At 43.9% G+C, this 17,096-nt stretch overlaps 1 protein-coding gene across 3 annotated transcripts; it reads left to right on the top strand.

Moving 5' to 3' along the window:
- The first annotated feature begins 357 nt into the window (after positions 1 to 357).
- Positions 358 to 15,741, top strand: BCL2L14 (BCL2 like 14). Of its 3 annotated transcripts, none has more exons than XM_054214679.1 (6): positions 358 to 590; positions 8,101 to 8,529; positions 11,118 to 11,282; positions 12,229 to 12,296; positions 13,348 to 13,620; positions 14,385 to 15,741. In XM_054214679.1, exons 2-6 carry the CDS (start codon positions 8,109 to 8,111, stop codon positions 14,424 to 14,426), a joined length of 969 nt encoding a protein of 322 aa, XP_054070654.1. In that variant the 5' UTR covers positions 358 to 590; positions 8,101 to 8,108; the 3' UTR covers positions 14,427 to 15,741. The 3 variants fall into 3 exon arrangements, with proteins under 3 accessions (XP_054070654.1, XP_054070645.1, XP_054070661.1); XM_054214670.1 differs by lacking the exon at positions 358 to 590 and adding an exon at positions 1,800 to 1,970; XM_054214686.1 differs by lacking the exon at positions 358 to 590 and adding an exon at positions 1,979 to 2,292.
- The last annotated feature ends 1,355 nt before the right edge of the window (positions 15,742 to 17,096 follow it).

The raw sequence follows: 17,096 nt of genomic DNA on the forward strand, positions 1-17,096 counted from the left end.
TACCAATCTTATCTAATTAATGTTTAACACGATTTTGAAAAAAAATATGCAACAACATATGAAAAAATGTACACTAGTTTATAGAGGAAGAGATACAACTTTCCAAAACACTTAAAAAACCCCTTCCTGTATGAAAGCAATGATTTGATTTGACCTGTACCATGGAGAAAAAGAGGTTTCAGAAGAAAAAAAAAAAAGATAGCATTTGGCAAGAAGCCCCAAAGAAGCATAGACTTTTTCCCCTTGCCTAGTGCACTGCTGAGAACAAGTCACGTGCAGGAGAGGCCAGCCCTATCATTTCTGCTTTTTTATAAGCGAGCTGACATGCTTGAACGTTGTTCTCATAAGGAAGTACACGGGGCACTTTTTTTTTATTGCAAGTGCAGTGCCCTTCTTAGTGAAAGCTTATGAACATATGTTTTGATGAAAGACTGAAAATATTAAATAAAAGAAGTTAACTTCAGGTTTCCGAAGGGAAGTGCTGTGCTTGCAAAGCTGGCTCTAGCGAAACAAGCCTAACCACTGGAAGAGGAGGACAAAGAATTGAGATCAGCAGGCACCCAGGGCTGCTGGTGCAATAGACTTGGAAGGTAATAAACCCCCCTTTTCTTCTCTGAACTTGGTTTCTCCTGTATAATGTTTGTCTGTCTATAACCCAGCACAAGACTCTCAGAATCTTAGTTGTATATGGATTAAATGGCTATATTTATCATTGTAATTTTAGGTACCAAACAATGTACTTTCAGGTTTAGCTGTGGTGTCAAAAATGGTAAGAACTGCCCTGGGACTTCTGGAGCTGCCATACAAGCTTTGCTGCTGTTGGCTGTATGCCTTTGAAAGAAGATATTGACATACCTAGCCAAAGACAGCAAGGTCCTTCTCTGCCAACCACACTACAGTTAGTTGTGGAAGGTTGAATTTTAAATTTGGGACGAGCCCAGCGTATTCATGTAGACTTAAATCCTCACCACCTTGTTCTTCCAGGTCAGCCCGGTACAAGCTAGGTGACCTCTTGCTGGTAAGATGCCTTCATTTACAACTGAAAGAAACTCTAATCCAAGCAAGTAAATGGTGGAGGTGTGTCAATAGGGGACATGCTCCCTTAAAGTCATCAGTAAGCAGATCTGTTCTTCCCTTTTTGCTCCCAGGTCTTTGCTGCACAGTCATAGCTGATTTAGTCTACTGGAGGTCATAAATACGTGCCTTACCATTTCTGCTGGTGATGAAAGCCAAGTAGCGCATCACTTCTCTCCTAGAGGCTGAGTCTTTGTCAGCTTCTCAGCTTTGAATATAAGAAATACTTCTGGACAGCTGCAGGCTAGCATAAAACTTGTCTTCTGAAAGATGTGTATCAGCGTAGACCTTTTTTATATAGCACGCGTTGTATCTGTTGCACAACAGTGCTCATGAAAAATCTGTTGCCACTAGGGAGGTTTTCCTAGTGTAACTCTGCCTTCACTAATTATGTTGTGTCCTATTTAGTTAAGATTAAATAAGGGGCACACAGTCCTTCAGCTTGCAAGTTATTGCTTTCCATCCTAGAGGCAACTGTATTGGAGTAGACGTGGAGAAGGCCTTTCTGGTGGGCTGGTGTGTAAAACCAGCTTTCCACAGCATGTGTACAATTTAAACCAGTTCAGCCTCTCTTGCACAGACAGCACATATCTGGTAAGGCTTTTTTGAGAACGACTGACTCAATATGTACAAAATATTTCTTCAGCGAAGCGTGTTGCTTTACATAATAATGAACTCTGGAGACCCGTGATGGTTCTGCTTTTCTCCACGAGAACTATCAGTAAGTTAGGGTCACCCACCCAGAGGAATGGATCTAACCTGAAGAGCTGGGAGAGGAATCCTGGCCATTGCTTTACCTTGCATAGGAGCCTCCACTATGATGTGCCCCAATCTGCTCCTCTGCATGTGAGAGCAGAGCTGAAGGGAAGGACCCGCACCTGGGATGGGTCAATAAGGTAAACAGTGGTCCTTTTATTGTTAGCGCTTTTCTCCAGCATTGCCTCAAAAATAGAGTGTTCTATTTAGGACTGGTCTCCCAGGCAAGCAACTGCATTTCTGTCTTTGGTGGTTGAGAGAGAAAGACCAGACCAGACCGAATAACTTAGACTAACAATCATTTTTCGGGGGCCTCTCTCACTTCTCCTTTCTTTGTCCATTCAGCCTTTCAGGGCAGGCTCTGCCTCTTGCTGCAGAGCCATCTTCACCTACCTGAGCTTCCCTGGGCTTTGCTAGTGCCGGCGACAGTGTATGTGACGGGGAATCGAGACAAACAACAGGGTCAGTGCTGACATTGCCTCTGCTTAGCCAAGGTCCCTAAGCCTTTTGGAGGTAAATGCCAGGGCTGTGCGTGAGGCAGTGAGACGAACCTTCCCGTGAAAGAAATAGTGGTAGAGCTTGTCAGTGCTCTGTGGGCACCTGAGGAGGAAGGACAGGAGGCACGCCAGCAGGGTTAGGAGGCAAGGAGGGGCTGGGAAAGCATGAGCGCAGCACCCAGGTGTGGGCTCAGGTGGATTCTGTGGTGAGCACCAGCCAAGAGGCCTGGTAGAGTTAGCCACCATGGTGGTTTGCTGCTATGTAGGCAACTATATATTAATAAATAACACCACTTGGTGCAGTTTTGTCGAACACTGGCCCTCCAAATCAGCAGTTATTTTGTCTGCTTTTGAACCTCCAGGCTAGACTTCCCCCTGACAAAGATTAAACAGTCCCATTGCTAGTTTTATCTCTTTTTTTTTATTGTTTCTTTTCTGTATCCCACACACTCAGCCTCATATAATAAACTTCTCAAGCTTTTAGTTGACTATCATTGCAATTGGCCCACGGTGGTGTTACAGTGCAGCAATTTTGGAGGGTATTTTTGTGGACTTGGGCAAGTTTAGCCAGTATTGGCTCTCAGGGACTCCACAGGAAAGCAGGTTTTGTTGGTTGTGCTGCTCACAGAAGTCCATCTGTGTTTTTGCCAAATTTCTCATTCTTGGCAGATAATTCTTGAAGCGAGTGGAAGGTTATAGGTAAATGTACTGCTATGAGTGTTGGCCATTCAATTTCCATTTTCTGGGAAATGGTGTGTTGATGTAGCATTCGACAATGGGAGGAAAAGGTCCGGAGGAGAGTAAAGAGGGAGTGGGTAACGCTGCTGCCTCAGAGCCTGCAAGCTCCAGAAGATAAATAATTTAGACCAGAGTTTTTAAGTAGACAGAACGAGACCGTGCTGCTACTCTCCATAATCTGATCCTCTGAGTTTCTTTTAATCATCCTAGGAAATAATATGCAGTTTTGGGTTTTAGCAGGACTTCCAAGTGCTTGTCAAATTGAATCAATGCTTGCATAAAAAAAAATGTTCTTTATAGAAACTCATTTCTGAGAGAGAGTTCGTGCAAAGTGAGTGCTGCTTCTGCAAAAGGCCTGGCTTGTCTCTGGCCCGTACCAGATGGGATTTTGGAAAAATAAAGTGGGTTTAGTCTGAAGAAGTAAGTCTCAAGAGAGATGTAATCACCAATTAGGATTTCAAACTAAAATGGACTAAAAAACAAGTTAGCTACTGGCAGTCTCCTTTATAAATGCTTGCCAGCATGCGGTGATACCTCCTTTTCTTGCTATCTATAATTAATGGCATACATGAGCTATAAACTATGAGTCCTTGTTCTTTTTTTATGCTCCTCTGGCCTTGTTGTTTACACAGGGGTGAGATTTCTTACCGAGACATCAGTGCTCAAAAAAGTACCGGTAAGGAAGCTCCCATACCACATTTTTACCAACATAATTTCTTTCATTTCTCAGAGGTTCCCCATCAGATCGAGGTGCAGGCTTAGCCGTACAGCTGCATCTGATGTGCAAGTGCTTATTTGAGGTTATGTGCTAGCCAGCTGTAATAATACCCTACCTCCTGCTACTGGTCTGCACTTAGCCTCGTTTAGGAGACCAACCTTTGAACTCTTATTTGATTTTTGTCTGTTCAGCCACCTTGGGTAGGGCTGTTCTCAATGTATAAGTAACAGCCCACTGTAAAGGGCTGTAAGGGTTTTTTAATACTGCTACTGGTAATTCCTCTTGCTGTTTGGGAATGAATGTTTATATTATTTTATATAATTACTTTATAATTTATATATATAGTTTTTTATATATATATAGTTTATCTATTTTTAGATTGTTATTTGTATTTTTATATTAGTGAAAAATGAGTATGTATGAATGTTACACAATTTTTTTTTAGATCTATACAGAGTACCCATGGTGGGAAAGGCTATGCTTTTTTAAGTAGCGTCGGTGTCTGATCTGAAGGGTGACGTTAGATCTTTTCAAGGAGAAACTTGAGTTTGAATGAGGTATTAAATAATTGAAAAGAATGGCATAGCCTTTAAAATTTTCTCTCTGTGTCTGGACAAACTTCAGAACGAAATAAATGCTTGGTCTGGTTTCTGGGGCAAAGGGCAGTGCCAGTTCCTGGGCTCATTGACCAGCTGAAGGGACTCGCTGTAGCCTTGCTTTCTGTGCAGCGGACACACTGAGAAATGCAGTGCGGCTTAAGACACTCTTTAAACTGCTCTGGTTTGGACTGGAAGATGGTCTCAAACAATCAGGGGGCACGGAAAAGGTCTTAGCTTTGCTCCCCTGCATCACGAGGGTGGTATGCACATCGGTGCTCCCTTCCTAGGCACAGCAACCAAGAGGCAGCAGCCCCGTGCCTGTCTTGCATCTGCGTTTCAGTTCTCCTTTGTTTTCTCTGTATTTCTAGCTCCCACTTCTTTTTCTCCACTTACTTCATTTCTTGTAACAGTCTCTTGCAGATATTTTCCTGCTGGGCTTTCAGTTTCCCTTGCAGGTTCATTAAAGCTGCCTACATGAACGTGGTGAGAAGACACAAAGCTCCTGCTGACCCCTTGAATATCTCAAGGAAGTAACTAGCAAGAGAAGGGGAACTTGTGCCCTCTTCTCCGGCCTCCAAAGTGCCCTGGCCATGTCCAGCAAACAGGGACTCACCTTCACATGACCTTGTGAGCAAGACGTCTCAGTGCAGTACTGGGCCCTTCACAGGACAGGGCTCCTGCTGAAGCCCAGAAGGCTGTTTGAAGGCAACGTAGTTGCTTGTACCTTGGATGCTATCGGGATAAATTCTCTTCCAAGCACAGTGGGATGCTTTGCCACATGAAGTTTAGTATAGATTTGTAAACATTCAGTTGGAAAACTGAGCAAGCTGACACCCAGGCTTGCACTGGGAAGAAAATTTCAGAGAGGCTGTTGCCATGTGTTTGAGACAGGCTGTTGGAGGCTGGGGGTGGGGTGGTGGTGTGTCAATAGCTTAACTTGAGCATGGTTGGGAAATTACATTTTGGCCCACACATGGAGTGACTTAACACAGCAGCTCCCTGAGAGATAAACAAGTCATCTTTCCCTTTTCTACCAGTGGCTGTGCTGGGTTTTTTCCCCTAGTTTTTTCCCCCTTCTCCCTATTACACTATTACCATTCTCATTTCTTTAGCGACTGTCCTAAAGTGAAAGTGGAAGCCAGTGCTATCGTGGAGCAGCATCTGGAACAGTGCTTTCTCTTGAAGGAAAAATAGAGTCTCTAAAATGGGATGCAAACTGTGGGTTGCATAGATACATTTAGCAGTGCAAGGTTAGAGGAACTATCACGTTGGACCTATGATGCAACATTTCCAGGTTTCTTCCTCCCCAACCCTTTCCCTTTCTTCTTTCCCTTCCTCCTCTCCTTCCTCTTCCCCTTTTCTTTCCTCGTCCCTTTTCCCTTCCCTGGTAAGGACAATGCTGAACTAAGAGCACAGGTAAGCCACGGGTTTGGAGTTGGTCTAATTTCTGATGCTCGTACATATGTTCCTTTTTTTCCCCTCTGTTTTCTCAACACCGCCACCAAAAACCAATTTAGCTTAGCGTGGTGGAAGTAAAAGTGGCTTATCTAAGTTTTGTAATATTGCTTGCTTTTTTTTTTTGCAGCTCATGGAAAAACAGCAGAGTGCCACGAAAGTGGGTTTTTTTAACTTAAAAGGTTACAAATGTGAAACTTCACCAAAATGAAGTTAAAATCTTACAATAAAAGTAGTATTGAAAACAAGATGACACATCAGCTGATCTTTGTTTCTTTCCATACCTTGCTGGGGCAGGGAAATCTTTTTTGACTAATCAGCCACTTCCAACTTTTTTATTAACCCCCTTTAAGTGTGTCAGTCCTAACACCACCTATATCCAGAAGACAAAGGGTATCCTTAGCCTGAGCAGTGAAATGAGATGCATGTGAGGTGAGGTGTCTGTTCCAAATAGAGGTGTTCAGAAGTTTAAAGCCAGAGTTTTGCTAAAGGTGAGCCAGTATCCTCCTGTGGGTTTTCAGGGGACTAGGATCGTTTATACCAGATGAAGATTTGGTGCTTCGTACATACATATATGACTTATTTCACCCTCATACTTAGGAAAAAGAAAGTTTTATGGTGAGTAACAGGTGGGTCACAACGCAACAACTTGTAGTTTTCTGGAGTTTGAAGGAAGCAGGTAGTACCTTCAGACCTCTGCACAGTAAAGACAGATGATCTGCAATTAAAGTGCAGCCTGGCAATCTCCCTGCTTCTGAGCATTGCCTCCCAGCACCTGTGAAGAAACAGGATGCCCAGGTGCCTTCATACACCATTGCTGTGCCTGGAGACCCCTGCAGGAACAGGCTGTGCTAGAAAGCTGCCTCCTACAGAACAGCCGCTCTGTTGTTGTGAATTAGGGGGAATGGCTTGCTCTTATCCCAGTGGCAGAAGTTAAAAATACAAGGGGGAGCAAGGCACCTCCTTCCCACTGACTTTCCTTTGGACTGGGGGGGTCTGTGGTGTGTGTTTAACTCCCAAATGTGAGTCTCCGTGCTTAGGATTTAACCGTCCTGTTGGATACATATGAGCAATAGTGTTAGATTCAAATAGCAGAATGATATTCCAGGCGGGAAGAAATTAGCTTAAATTTGTTTCTCTCAGCCTGAGAGCATAGTGTGTGTGAATTTGGTACTTGTTTAAGACAGGGCAGTGAGGACAGAAGCCTCCTATTTTGGCTTGTCAGCAAGAGAGACCCCGGTGACAGGTTCTGGATATGTGCATAGTTTTGTTCAACTTTATGAGGGTCATTGAAGAGAGGTGTCACGAGAGCCTGCCATCGGTGGTCGGGGCTGCCCGCTCAAACACCTAAAACCTCACCTGGGCTCTGCAGAAGAGACCTTTTTGGGTCACTGCATCACAGCTTATCCCTCCCGTGTCTTCCTCTTGTTTTTCTGGCTTCAGGGAGGCCAGGTGGAAATGGGTCTAGTGAAAAGCAAAAATCTAAGAGTGTTTCGCACTGTGGCTTGGTAAGCTACGAAGCGTTAGGGAAACAGGAAGATGGCAAAATGCACGTACGTGCTGTGGGATTGGTGTGTTTATTTGGACAAGAACAAATTACACTAGATAAGTGCCACCGCACCATCCATTGCATGCAGTCAAACACACAAGATTGTTGATTCAGGTCCCCTAAAGTGAAAGGACAGTTGAGAACGTTATGATATGTAAATATGATATTTTTTCCTAGTGTTTGGGCTAGTTCTCATTTGCATTCCTACCTAGAGCACTCAGGGCCCAAATTTGCTAAAGCTTCCTCCGAAAGCACAGTTCTCATGTATTTACATGCTTGCTCATTTGAGCCAGAGTATAGGCTTTTCCTCTGCAATGCTTTGATGAATTTTCTTTCCATACTGAGAACCAGTTCTTGTTGTTATGGGCTTTCCTCTTTTCCTGCACTATACCCTGACCATTGAATACTCCTTGAATTTCCTCATCTTTCTTGCCTAAGCCACCACATGCAGTTAAGACCAATGTAGCAGATCTCTTGTTCCCGTTCTTCAATGGCCTCGAATGCCGCCTGAGGTATTTCTCAGTAACAAAATTCTCTAACTCTCTTTCCAGAAAACAGTGCTTCTCTGGCTCGCGGATACTGCAATATTTTTCATATCACTGAAGTTTATAAGGTGTTTGGTGAAAGGTTCTGAAGAAATGTCGAGTACTGGTTGGTATTCATGAAAAACAGGCAATTCCCTAAGCCATTAAAACTAAGAATATGTTCTTGCAGGGACCAAGATGTCTTTGCCAAATGATGTCAGTATGGAAGAAATACCACTGGAAGATGATGAGCGAGACAGCATAGAATACAAGATCCTAATGGCCTACGCCCAGCGGCGGTTGTCTGTCAGTAAATATAGGAAACTTCTGAAAAATGAGGCCAATGTGCAGAAGTCGTCGTCGTCGTTAATCAGGAGAAAAGCGGAGATTGACCACCAAAGGGATAAAAAGGGACCAACACTAACAGCAGTTTTTCAGGGTGGCGTGACTGAACAGCACAGCAAAAAGCAATCGAAAAGAAAGTACTTGCCAGGATATTGTCTGCCTTTTCTCTGCAGCCGAGCAGCTCAGGAAAAGTCTTCAACACCACCAGTGCAACAAGGGCTCACTGAGGCACAATCTAAGATCATTCTAGAAGGGAATTCTCAGCATCAGACAAGTATGTCTTAGTTCTTTCCTTTTGCTGTTTGTCTTCAAACCTCTCTCGAGATAGCTTAAATGGCTGATGGCCTGTGGAAAGGCAGGAGAAGGAATGTTTCTGTCACTATTTGGTCATGTCTTATGCTAGCTCTATTGATTTCCAATTAGGACGGTAGATTGCCAGACCTTCAGTAGTGCTTGCACACGCAAGATGCGTGCTTGTGACTGGCTTTTCTGTTTTTGATTGTATGGTGGTAAGTATTGTACAACTGTACAGATTGTTTTTTCTGAGCATTGGCTTTTTCTTTTTTGTACCTGGTTAGAAAGAAAACATAAAACACTGGTCAGACTGAAGACCCCCACACTAAAATCAGGGAAGAGAAGTTCTTTGAAGGCCCGTTCAAATCATGCAATATATATTCTACACTAGACCGAAGTGCCAGACTCTGCTTGAAACGCTGGTGCTAAGCAGTTGGCAGTATCCAGCCTCAAGAACAGAGCAGCCCATGTCTCTGGGCCACCTCTTCTATCTTAAATGGAAACAGTCTTTTGGAGTTATCTAAATCTCCTTCACACATTGCTATTATATTAAGTCTGAACCTGCCCTCTCATGCTGGAAGAAGAGCTGATAGTTGGCTGTGACCCATCTGACATCCGGGGATCCCATCCACATAAACATCTTGTACCCCAGCCACCAAAGCCAGCCCCACGTCAACTACTGCACTGCAGGCAATGGGATTTTACCTTTTGTACTCTGGAAAATAACTAATATAAATATAACTAATATAAATATAAAATAACTTTTCATACAAGACTGAGAGAGGAGGATGAGGTATCCCCATTAAGTTGCCATATACAGTATATGATAGGTTGCCATATTGCTTTCGTATACATAAGGTAAGGGGTTATTTGCTTAATTCGTCACAGCCTAGATACTGTTGGTGTTGCAGCAGTTCTCCCCTTTCACCACATCTAAAGATATTACTAACAATTATCCATCACCTACTCCTCCAGATGAATGCCCCATCCCTGATCAGTTTAACTGTCCTGGGCCAGCTCCTACTCACCAAGCCCATAATTTTCCCTCCTAACAAATCCAGCTGCATCTCTCAAGAAATGGTCCCTGCCTCAGCCCAGTGCCTTTTGCTAGGGAGAAATAACTACAACTTTCCATTGTTTGATTGCCAGGGACATTCGTCTGCATCTGGATATCTGTTTTTATATCCATTTTATTTTCACATTGCCAAGGAAAGCACTCAACAGTTTGGGTGCAATCACTTGACAGCCCTGCCAATAAATTGCCGTGTTCCCTGCAGCACGGGTGGCAGCATGGCGTCAAGGAAAAACCTCCCCGTGCTGGGTGTTAACCTCCCTGGGGACCCTGCCTGGCTTCAAATATTGGCTTTACCTGCCCTTCAGCCAGTTGCTGGACCAATTCCTACAACATTATTATTATTATTTGTCACTTACACTGCTAGCAGCTGCACTGCAAACTTGCCCAGGCCATTCTGGAGAAAATGGGGATGCTGTTGGGGACTACCCATCTAAATTGAAGGCCTGTCCTGTTGCCCAATCTTAGGTTTCCGAAGTAATGAACAGCCTGATCCCCTTCCTAGAAGTTTAGCAGCTCCCTGACAAGCTCTGCAGCAGACAAGGGGATGGAAATGTCTTGGGGTTCATTCACCAGCCTTGAAATGCAGGTTTTATTGGCTGCATTAACCCCTGCTGCCCTCACAGTAAACTCTGCTTGTGAATTTTACGTGTCTTATAGGTCAGGCCACTCCTGAGCTTGTCTTGATGCCTGATGGTCACGCAGGAGCTGTCACTTGGCAGTTGTGGTGGGAAGATGGGGCTTTGCATCCCAAGCTTTTTTAGACAAATTGTAAGGAAGGCCACACTGTAGATGAAATGAACCTTGTAACAGCTCCTGCTGCTCTCTTTGCTATAGCAGGATCCCCGTTGGAGTCCCCTCAGTGAGGCACGCCTTCAGCCAGTGAGGGTCCTGAACAGGGTCATTACACAAGGTGGATAAAGCCAGCCTGGTTGCCGAGTTCTCCAAATATTCATGCCTGCTTAATACAGCAGTGTCAAGGACAGGAGAAGCTATTGTGCTAGAGGTGCCTCTGAAGTGAAGTCTGCTTCTCCTTTCCCAGGATTAGACCATGGGAACAAGGAAAGAGCATTCAAATATACCATTTTTTTCTGAATCTGGACCTATAGATGAACTAATCACGGGCAATACCACTCTCACAGTAAGGTCTGAGATTCACAGTCCTGTAGAGCAGTGCTCTCGTCGTTCTCAACACACGGCGTGCTTCTGGCTCGCAAGGATGTACACTGGTGAACAACACTCACACTTGCCTCTGTATGGCCTCTGTATAGTTAGCTGCTGCTCAAATACCAGAGAGGGGCTGTACTGCTCTACTTGTCTCTCTAAATTATTACCAGCCGATCTCAAGAAATAGCAAAGCCCCAGTGTGGGGAAATGTATCTCCTGATATCCTATGGGCACTTCCACCTCAGGGGGCATGTAAACAAGTAAATCACTGAATTATTTCCTGGAAAGATTAATTGCCTTCTTTATTTCCCACCCTCCTTCCCAATCAGGTGAAACAACAGATGTCAACCACATTGCAGACAAACTTGCCAAGCTTGTTACTTCCAGATCCCAGGAATCTCCTTCAGATGTGTCATTCAAGATAATGTCTCAAGGCCCGCGTCAGGAACAAGACGATAGTGATCCTAGTGGTGAAACTGAGGGCGAGGAACATGGTAAGGGTGAAGAATTTCATGCTCCCGGGCAGCATGTCAGGCTGGGATTGCACACTGAGGCATTTTGTCTAGACATGGTGAAGTGGTCAGGGCTTCTGTGAAGAAGGACGTTTGCTCTGCTGGTTCTTGCTCTGTCGCCCACATTTCAGGGGCTGTTCTTGCAATCCTCTAACGAGTCCTGCCTGCCACTGCAATTAAAGGAAGCACCCTTAAAAATCCAAGGAGGTGTGACATGAGAAAAAGAGGATAAAGGTAAAGGGACATAAGGTGTCAGAGCAGCAGTAGGAGTGGCAGGACTGAGGGCAGAGAAATACACTGGGCCTCTAATGCCAAAGACCAGTCCCTGGGGCAATAATGTCTTGGTCAATCCCTCTTCAGTGATGGGACAACATTGCTCAACAATCTGTTATAAGTCTGAACCGCTTGTCTTCCAGGACGTCTGCAGAGATTTAGTTTTAATGCAAGCTTTCTATGGATTTCTGGTGACAAGGGGGATCCTTCCATACTTGCATTTTCTTTAATCTGGCAAACCCAGAGTTTGTCCTAACGAGTTGCAGAAGGTATAAATGTCAATGGTGAGGGAATTTTTTTTTTCCTAATTTTAAGTCCATTTTCATGGGCTACCCCTAGGCGCTCTTTTGTTCTGGCTTGTTATCAGAAATATCTCAAAGCCCAAAGGGCTGGCAGTGGGATGTTAAAGCCCCTGCTCTTTCCCAGATTCTTAATTGAAGCAAAACATCGGGCAGATGGAGAAACAGCATTGCTTACTCCACGCAGACTAGAACAGTGAGCTTCTGCTTAAAGCCTGAATGCACACCTCATTGTGAATTTGCCACAAAATAGCAGCTGTTTTCGTGATTAAGTGACACAAAGGCTTTTGCCATAGTTTACTATCTGAATGCTACTAGAAGGCTGAGATATTTATGTTAACTTTTTTCTTTAACAGATGAAGAAAAGATAATACGAAGAGTAGTTGCACTGTTAAGACAATCAGGGGACCAACTAGAAGAAAAGGTAACTCCTTCTATTTTCAGGAGCTCCTTCGGTTTTCAGGAGCTACACAGTTTAGAGTGTGAGAGAGAGATTTACTTCTCCTGGGAGTGAATGTTTTGTAACCTGGTGCGCTCTGTCTCTGTCCTGAACTTCTCTTTCCACATTTAGGTCTTTCCGAAACCTTCACCATTCACCCTGAAATCTTTCTCAAGACCAGAGGACTAGCAGAGATCTCTGCTGGGGGAGGGTGCGGGAGGAAGACAACAAAAATGTACATTTCAAAGAGCAGTCACTTTCCTTGTTCCTGTTGACTTTTGTGGCATGTAAGCACTTGAGTCACTCTGAGAAACTCTTGTGTTCACATTAAATTTGGCATACAAATTGTTCCCAGTTGGAGGGACAGAAATGCTGCAGCTTTGAGAGTTGCTGGAGGGAAATAAATCTTCTGAGCACATTTTGAAAGCCCTGCCCAAAAGCTATAGAAGAACCCCCACATGAGTTCATTAGTTGGAGTGGAATTTTTCTCTATTAAAAGTATACGTACCTGTTCCCTTTACTCCCTTTTTAGCTGCCCCCAGCCTAAAAAGGTATACTCCCACATGGAGGACGTGCTCAGCTCCTGCAGCAGAGAGGTATACAAATGCAGTAAGAAGCATCACAAAGACCATGACTGAGCAAATGGAGCTTAGCATGGCAGCTGTTGCCAGCACCTTCCAAAACCTTGCTTTTACTGTCACCTTCCCGCTGCTCCTGTATTCCCATGTCCCTTCACCTGCAGGTCTCAGTATCAGTGTAACACTTGTTTTGCTTTCTCTCTCTCTGCTTCTCTTATTCACAGGCAAAAAAACTGGAGATTTTTTTTTTTTTAGGAAAAAACATGAAGTGACCTCCAGAGCCTAAAGTAGCAGTTTTGCAGCGAGTTGTGGGGTTTGTGTGTCATCTCTTGCATTCAACACCACAATTTGACTATACTGCATGTAATACTTAGAGATGCTCTCCTTTCCCGATAAGACGAGGAAAGCAATTCCAACAAAAGCAGCTCAATTTAATCAATCCTTATTCTTAATTTCAGATCAAAAAGGACAGTGCTTTCTGTCAGCATTTTAAAAACATGCTGTCCTACACCTTCTTTGAGAGGATCACTGATTTGTTCCTGGAGGATGTCTCAGCAGTTTCAACAAGTGAGCCAGGAGGCCAAGTACAATGCACAAAAGTTGCCTTTACAATGGAAGTTGTCACCAGACTTACTGCTGTGGACAACCATCCTATGAACCTGGTCTTGGGCTTTGGATTAAAGTACCTTAGAGAACACTTCAAGCCGTGGATTCAGGACCAGGGTGGCTGGGTATGTGTTTTGCCTCCATTGACTTGTGCCTAGCCTTAGGCACCTCGAAGCAGCACACTTTCACAGAACTAACACGGGCCAGATGCAAACCAAACCAAACTGCATATTCTTTAATGCAGCGTGTACCCCAGCTATGGAAATACTTGTTACAAGGCATCTTCTATGCCTCAAGCTTTTCATTTACATAGGTCCAAAAAAAACCAACAGGAGACATGCATGGAGAGTTATTAAGTACAAAACGCTGTTCCAGGCACAGACAGTCTCTCCACCACGAATAGCTGAAGGCTGGGAGAAACACCAGAAAACTTTATGCTTGCCCTAGTCCTATACTTCTCCCTGTAAGTCTGCCGTTGGCAGGTTCTGGGGGCAGCATATTAGTTCAGCGGTTAATAGAGTCCGCCCTTATGGCGTGGTATCCTTCCACCTTCCCCATACACAAAGGCATCTGTTTATCTTCATATCCCTCTTTCAAAGTCAGTTGTGCCAGGTGCCCTTTTGTCAGCAGTGACACTGAGCTGCTGCCCTTCGTAGCTCCTTTACCTGAATTTGCTGGGAGGCACTTGCAACGGAGATCCTAGTCTTTTTGTGCTTCGTGAAATGAATGGAAACGTTCAGCAGCTGTACAGCCTGTGTCCATTGGAACAGATAGCATGCGAGGTCAGGAAATCCTACTGGCAAGCCTACTGTCTGACCTCAGCAGATTTGAAATTAGGGGGAAGGTCTTCGTTACTTTCATAATTGTAAGTTTTCTTTCTACGTTACAGGATAAGGTTTTGACTTCACTGGATGAGGAAGAAGTAGAGTAACCATGACTGAATCCGTTCCTCAGGGTGCAGGAGCCTTCGCTTAAGGGACACAAAGGATCTTACCACAAACTGATGCCAGGATGATTAGTGGCTGTGTATTTTTATTTTTAACATGGAAGGTTGGAAAGTTGCATGGCTAAATTTGTTGGGTACAATTGCACTTTCTTAAAGTTGGCATTGATGTAGAAGTGTTCTTCAGTGGATATGAAGGCACTTTCAACTCCCCTGGAGCATTCAGTGCCATGGATAGTGATTTTAAGTATCTTTCTGAGTAGAGATGCCTGCCACTACTCCTATGGATGGATGCTGAAGTGCAAACTGGACAAAAATATCAAAATATGCAATCAAGAACCACTGGACTGTGATCAACCATCAACCAAGTGAGACAAGTGCTGCCAGCTTTTTGTAGTTCATAGAGGTACCACCTGTTATCAATTCCACAGTCCCTTGTTAGAAGGTACACCTACACACTGCTACCAGTTTCCTCTCTCTCCCCACCTCCTTCTCTGAGTAGGTTCTCCAAAGTATTGATGCCATTTTATACTTCTGAAAGGGACTGAGTAGGGTTAATGAGGGCCTTTTACTCCACTGCCTTCCCCACTCCCCCAAGAAAATAGACTTGATCTACCTATAGATTCTTTTAATTTGAACTCTTCTCTTTAACACCCTTCAAAGCACGGCACAAGAGATGTTGACTTTTACAGCATTATTTTGTCCATTAATGTGGAAGATACAAATGTTGTGGGAGCTTTGTAGTCCAAGAAATTTAAAATTTATCCTACTGTACCAGTTTTCCTCCTTATTCAAAAGCAGCTCGATGCTATGTATAATCTCAGGGATTTCTCTGTAAACTGAACTGACCCTTCGGCCATTGAAAACAAGTGATCTGGTTAGAGTTCTTGAATCCGTCTGTGTGGCAGTGGAAGGAATAACAGCGCATCATTTAGAGTAGAGGCGGATGCCAGTGAAACTATTCATGATTTTGAGGCTTGGTTTGTGGCCTTTTTAGCTGATGACCTTTGGATTTCTGTCCCCTGCAAATCCCCAGTGGAGACAGGGGGAACTCGGGACGTCTGCTGAAGCCATAAAACCATGCCATCGCTTCTGTGACTTTCCAGTACAGACAGGTAATGTTTCCTGAAGAGGCTCCCTGCCTCTCAGTAAGATGCCCTTCCACTACAGGTACCCTTTCTGTGTGTATAAGTACGTTAACTACAAAGATTACGTGTAGAACTTAGCAGCAAATCATGAATTTGAATGAAAGTGATAAAAAGCATTTTAACCGGATGTATAAAATATGCAGTGCTATCAAAGATCAAGTAATTTTCTAATAAACCTTAAACTTTAAATTCATGTGTAGCAAACTGTGCCTCTGTTTGGACACGAATGTGTGAAACAAAAGACAGAGACGTTGGAAGTGAGTTACCTTTGTTTCCCTTTTTGAAAGGAGCTGGGAAATACTTGATGTATCTCTACACTGTAAATCTAAGGTTCCCTTAGTTTTTAAGAACATCCACTCTTTCTGATCACTTCAGATGTCCCCAGAGGGGGGGATGATTTGTGGGGGAAAGGCAAGCACTTACCTGAACGTTCAAAATATTGTTCGTCTCCTTCTGTCTCTTGCTCCAACAACTTTTTCCTATGGAAAAAAAAAATCGTGAGGCATTGTACCCTCCCACACATTGGAGGCTGCTGCTTTATTATAGATTTGATTGGTTTCTAAAGCAGGCTTGTTAGCTAGATCTTGGCTCCGAAGAGCTGGATCTGATTCCATTTTAATTACACTACAACTAGACTTGATCTGCTAGCGTACATCGGTTTGCCATTAGTTGGGCACTAGCTTACGGAATTCACTTTTTAAACTTTTTCTGCTAGAATAACAGCCTGCTATTTAGCGAGGTGGAAATTCTGTGTTCGTGAGTGCAGTTTTCAAGCCGACGGTTTAGCAGCCCTAAAGCCACACTTGTCCCTCATCCCCAGTTCGGTACCTCAGGGCCCGTTTCATGCCGAGAGCGGAGCCAACAGCAAAATAGACTGTCTTTGAATGGGAATGTGAGAACTAGCCATCCAAGAAAAGATATTCAGCTGGTTTTTATTTTCCTCTGCGTTGTTAAGATGGATTTTTTTCAGTAGCAGTAGGGGCCAGCATAGGAAATCAGCCAAGCGAGCTGTTTCTTATTTAGTCATTCTTACATTTGTCATCTGCATTAGTTAGATTTTAAGAGCAATCTACTCCTTTTATGGCAGGGATCCGTGGTAACCTCCTTGCTGGAACGATGGCTTTGGCTTATTCTAAGAGCAGTCAGCAAGGCTGAGCTCTTGCCACTGCTGCTGCCTGGCACGAATTAACAAAGCTCTACTACTGGCTCAACCAGTCTTCGTCTTGCTGTCTTTTTTAAATCTGTGATGACTAAACTAGCGGCAGACAAATACGTGCGCTTTGGGTGCAAAAGGAAGGGGAAGGGATGTTGTGATGGGGGGCGACTGGCCATGCCTTCATTTTATGTTACTTTCTCGCAAGACATCTTCGTCTGTGTTTAGCTGTAGGACCTTCTGGGGCCTATTTGGGGTGTTACTGTAAAAGACAGAGGTTTACTGTTAAAACAAGAAGTGTCATTTGGGAATTTTTTTATTGTATGTCTACCCAGGTTAGTGTCACGCTATTTGTTA

The sequence above is a fragment of the Rissa tridactyla genome, chromosome 1 (assembly GCF_028500815.1).
Source record: "Rissa tridactyla isolate bRisTri1 chromosome 1, bRisTri1.patW.cur.20221130, whole genome shotgun sequence".
NCBI lineage: Eukaryota > Metazoa > Chordata > Aves > Charadriiformes > Laridae > Rissa > Rissa tridactyla.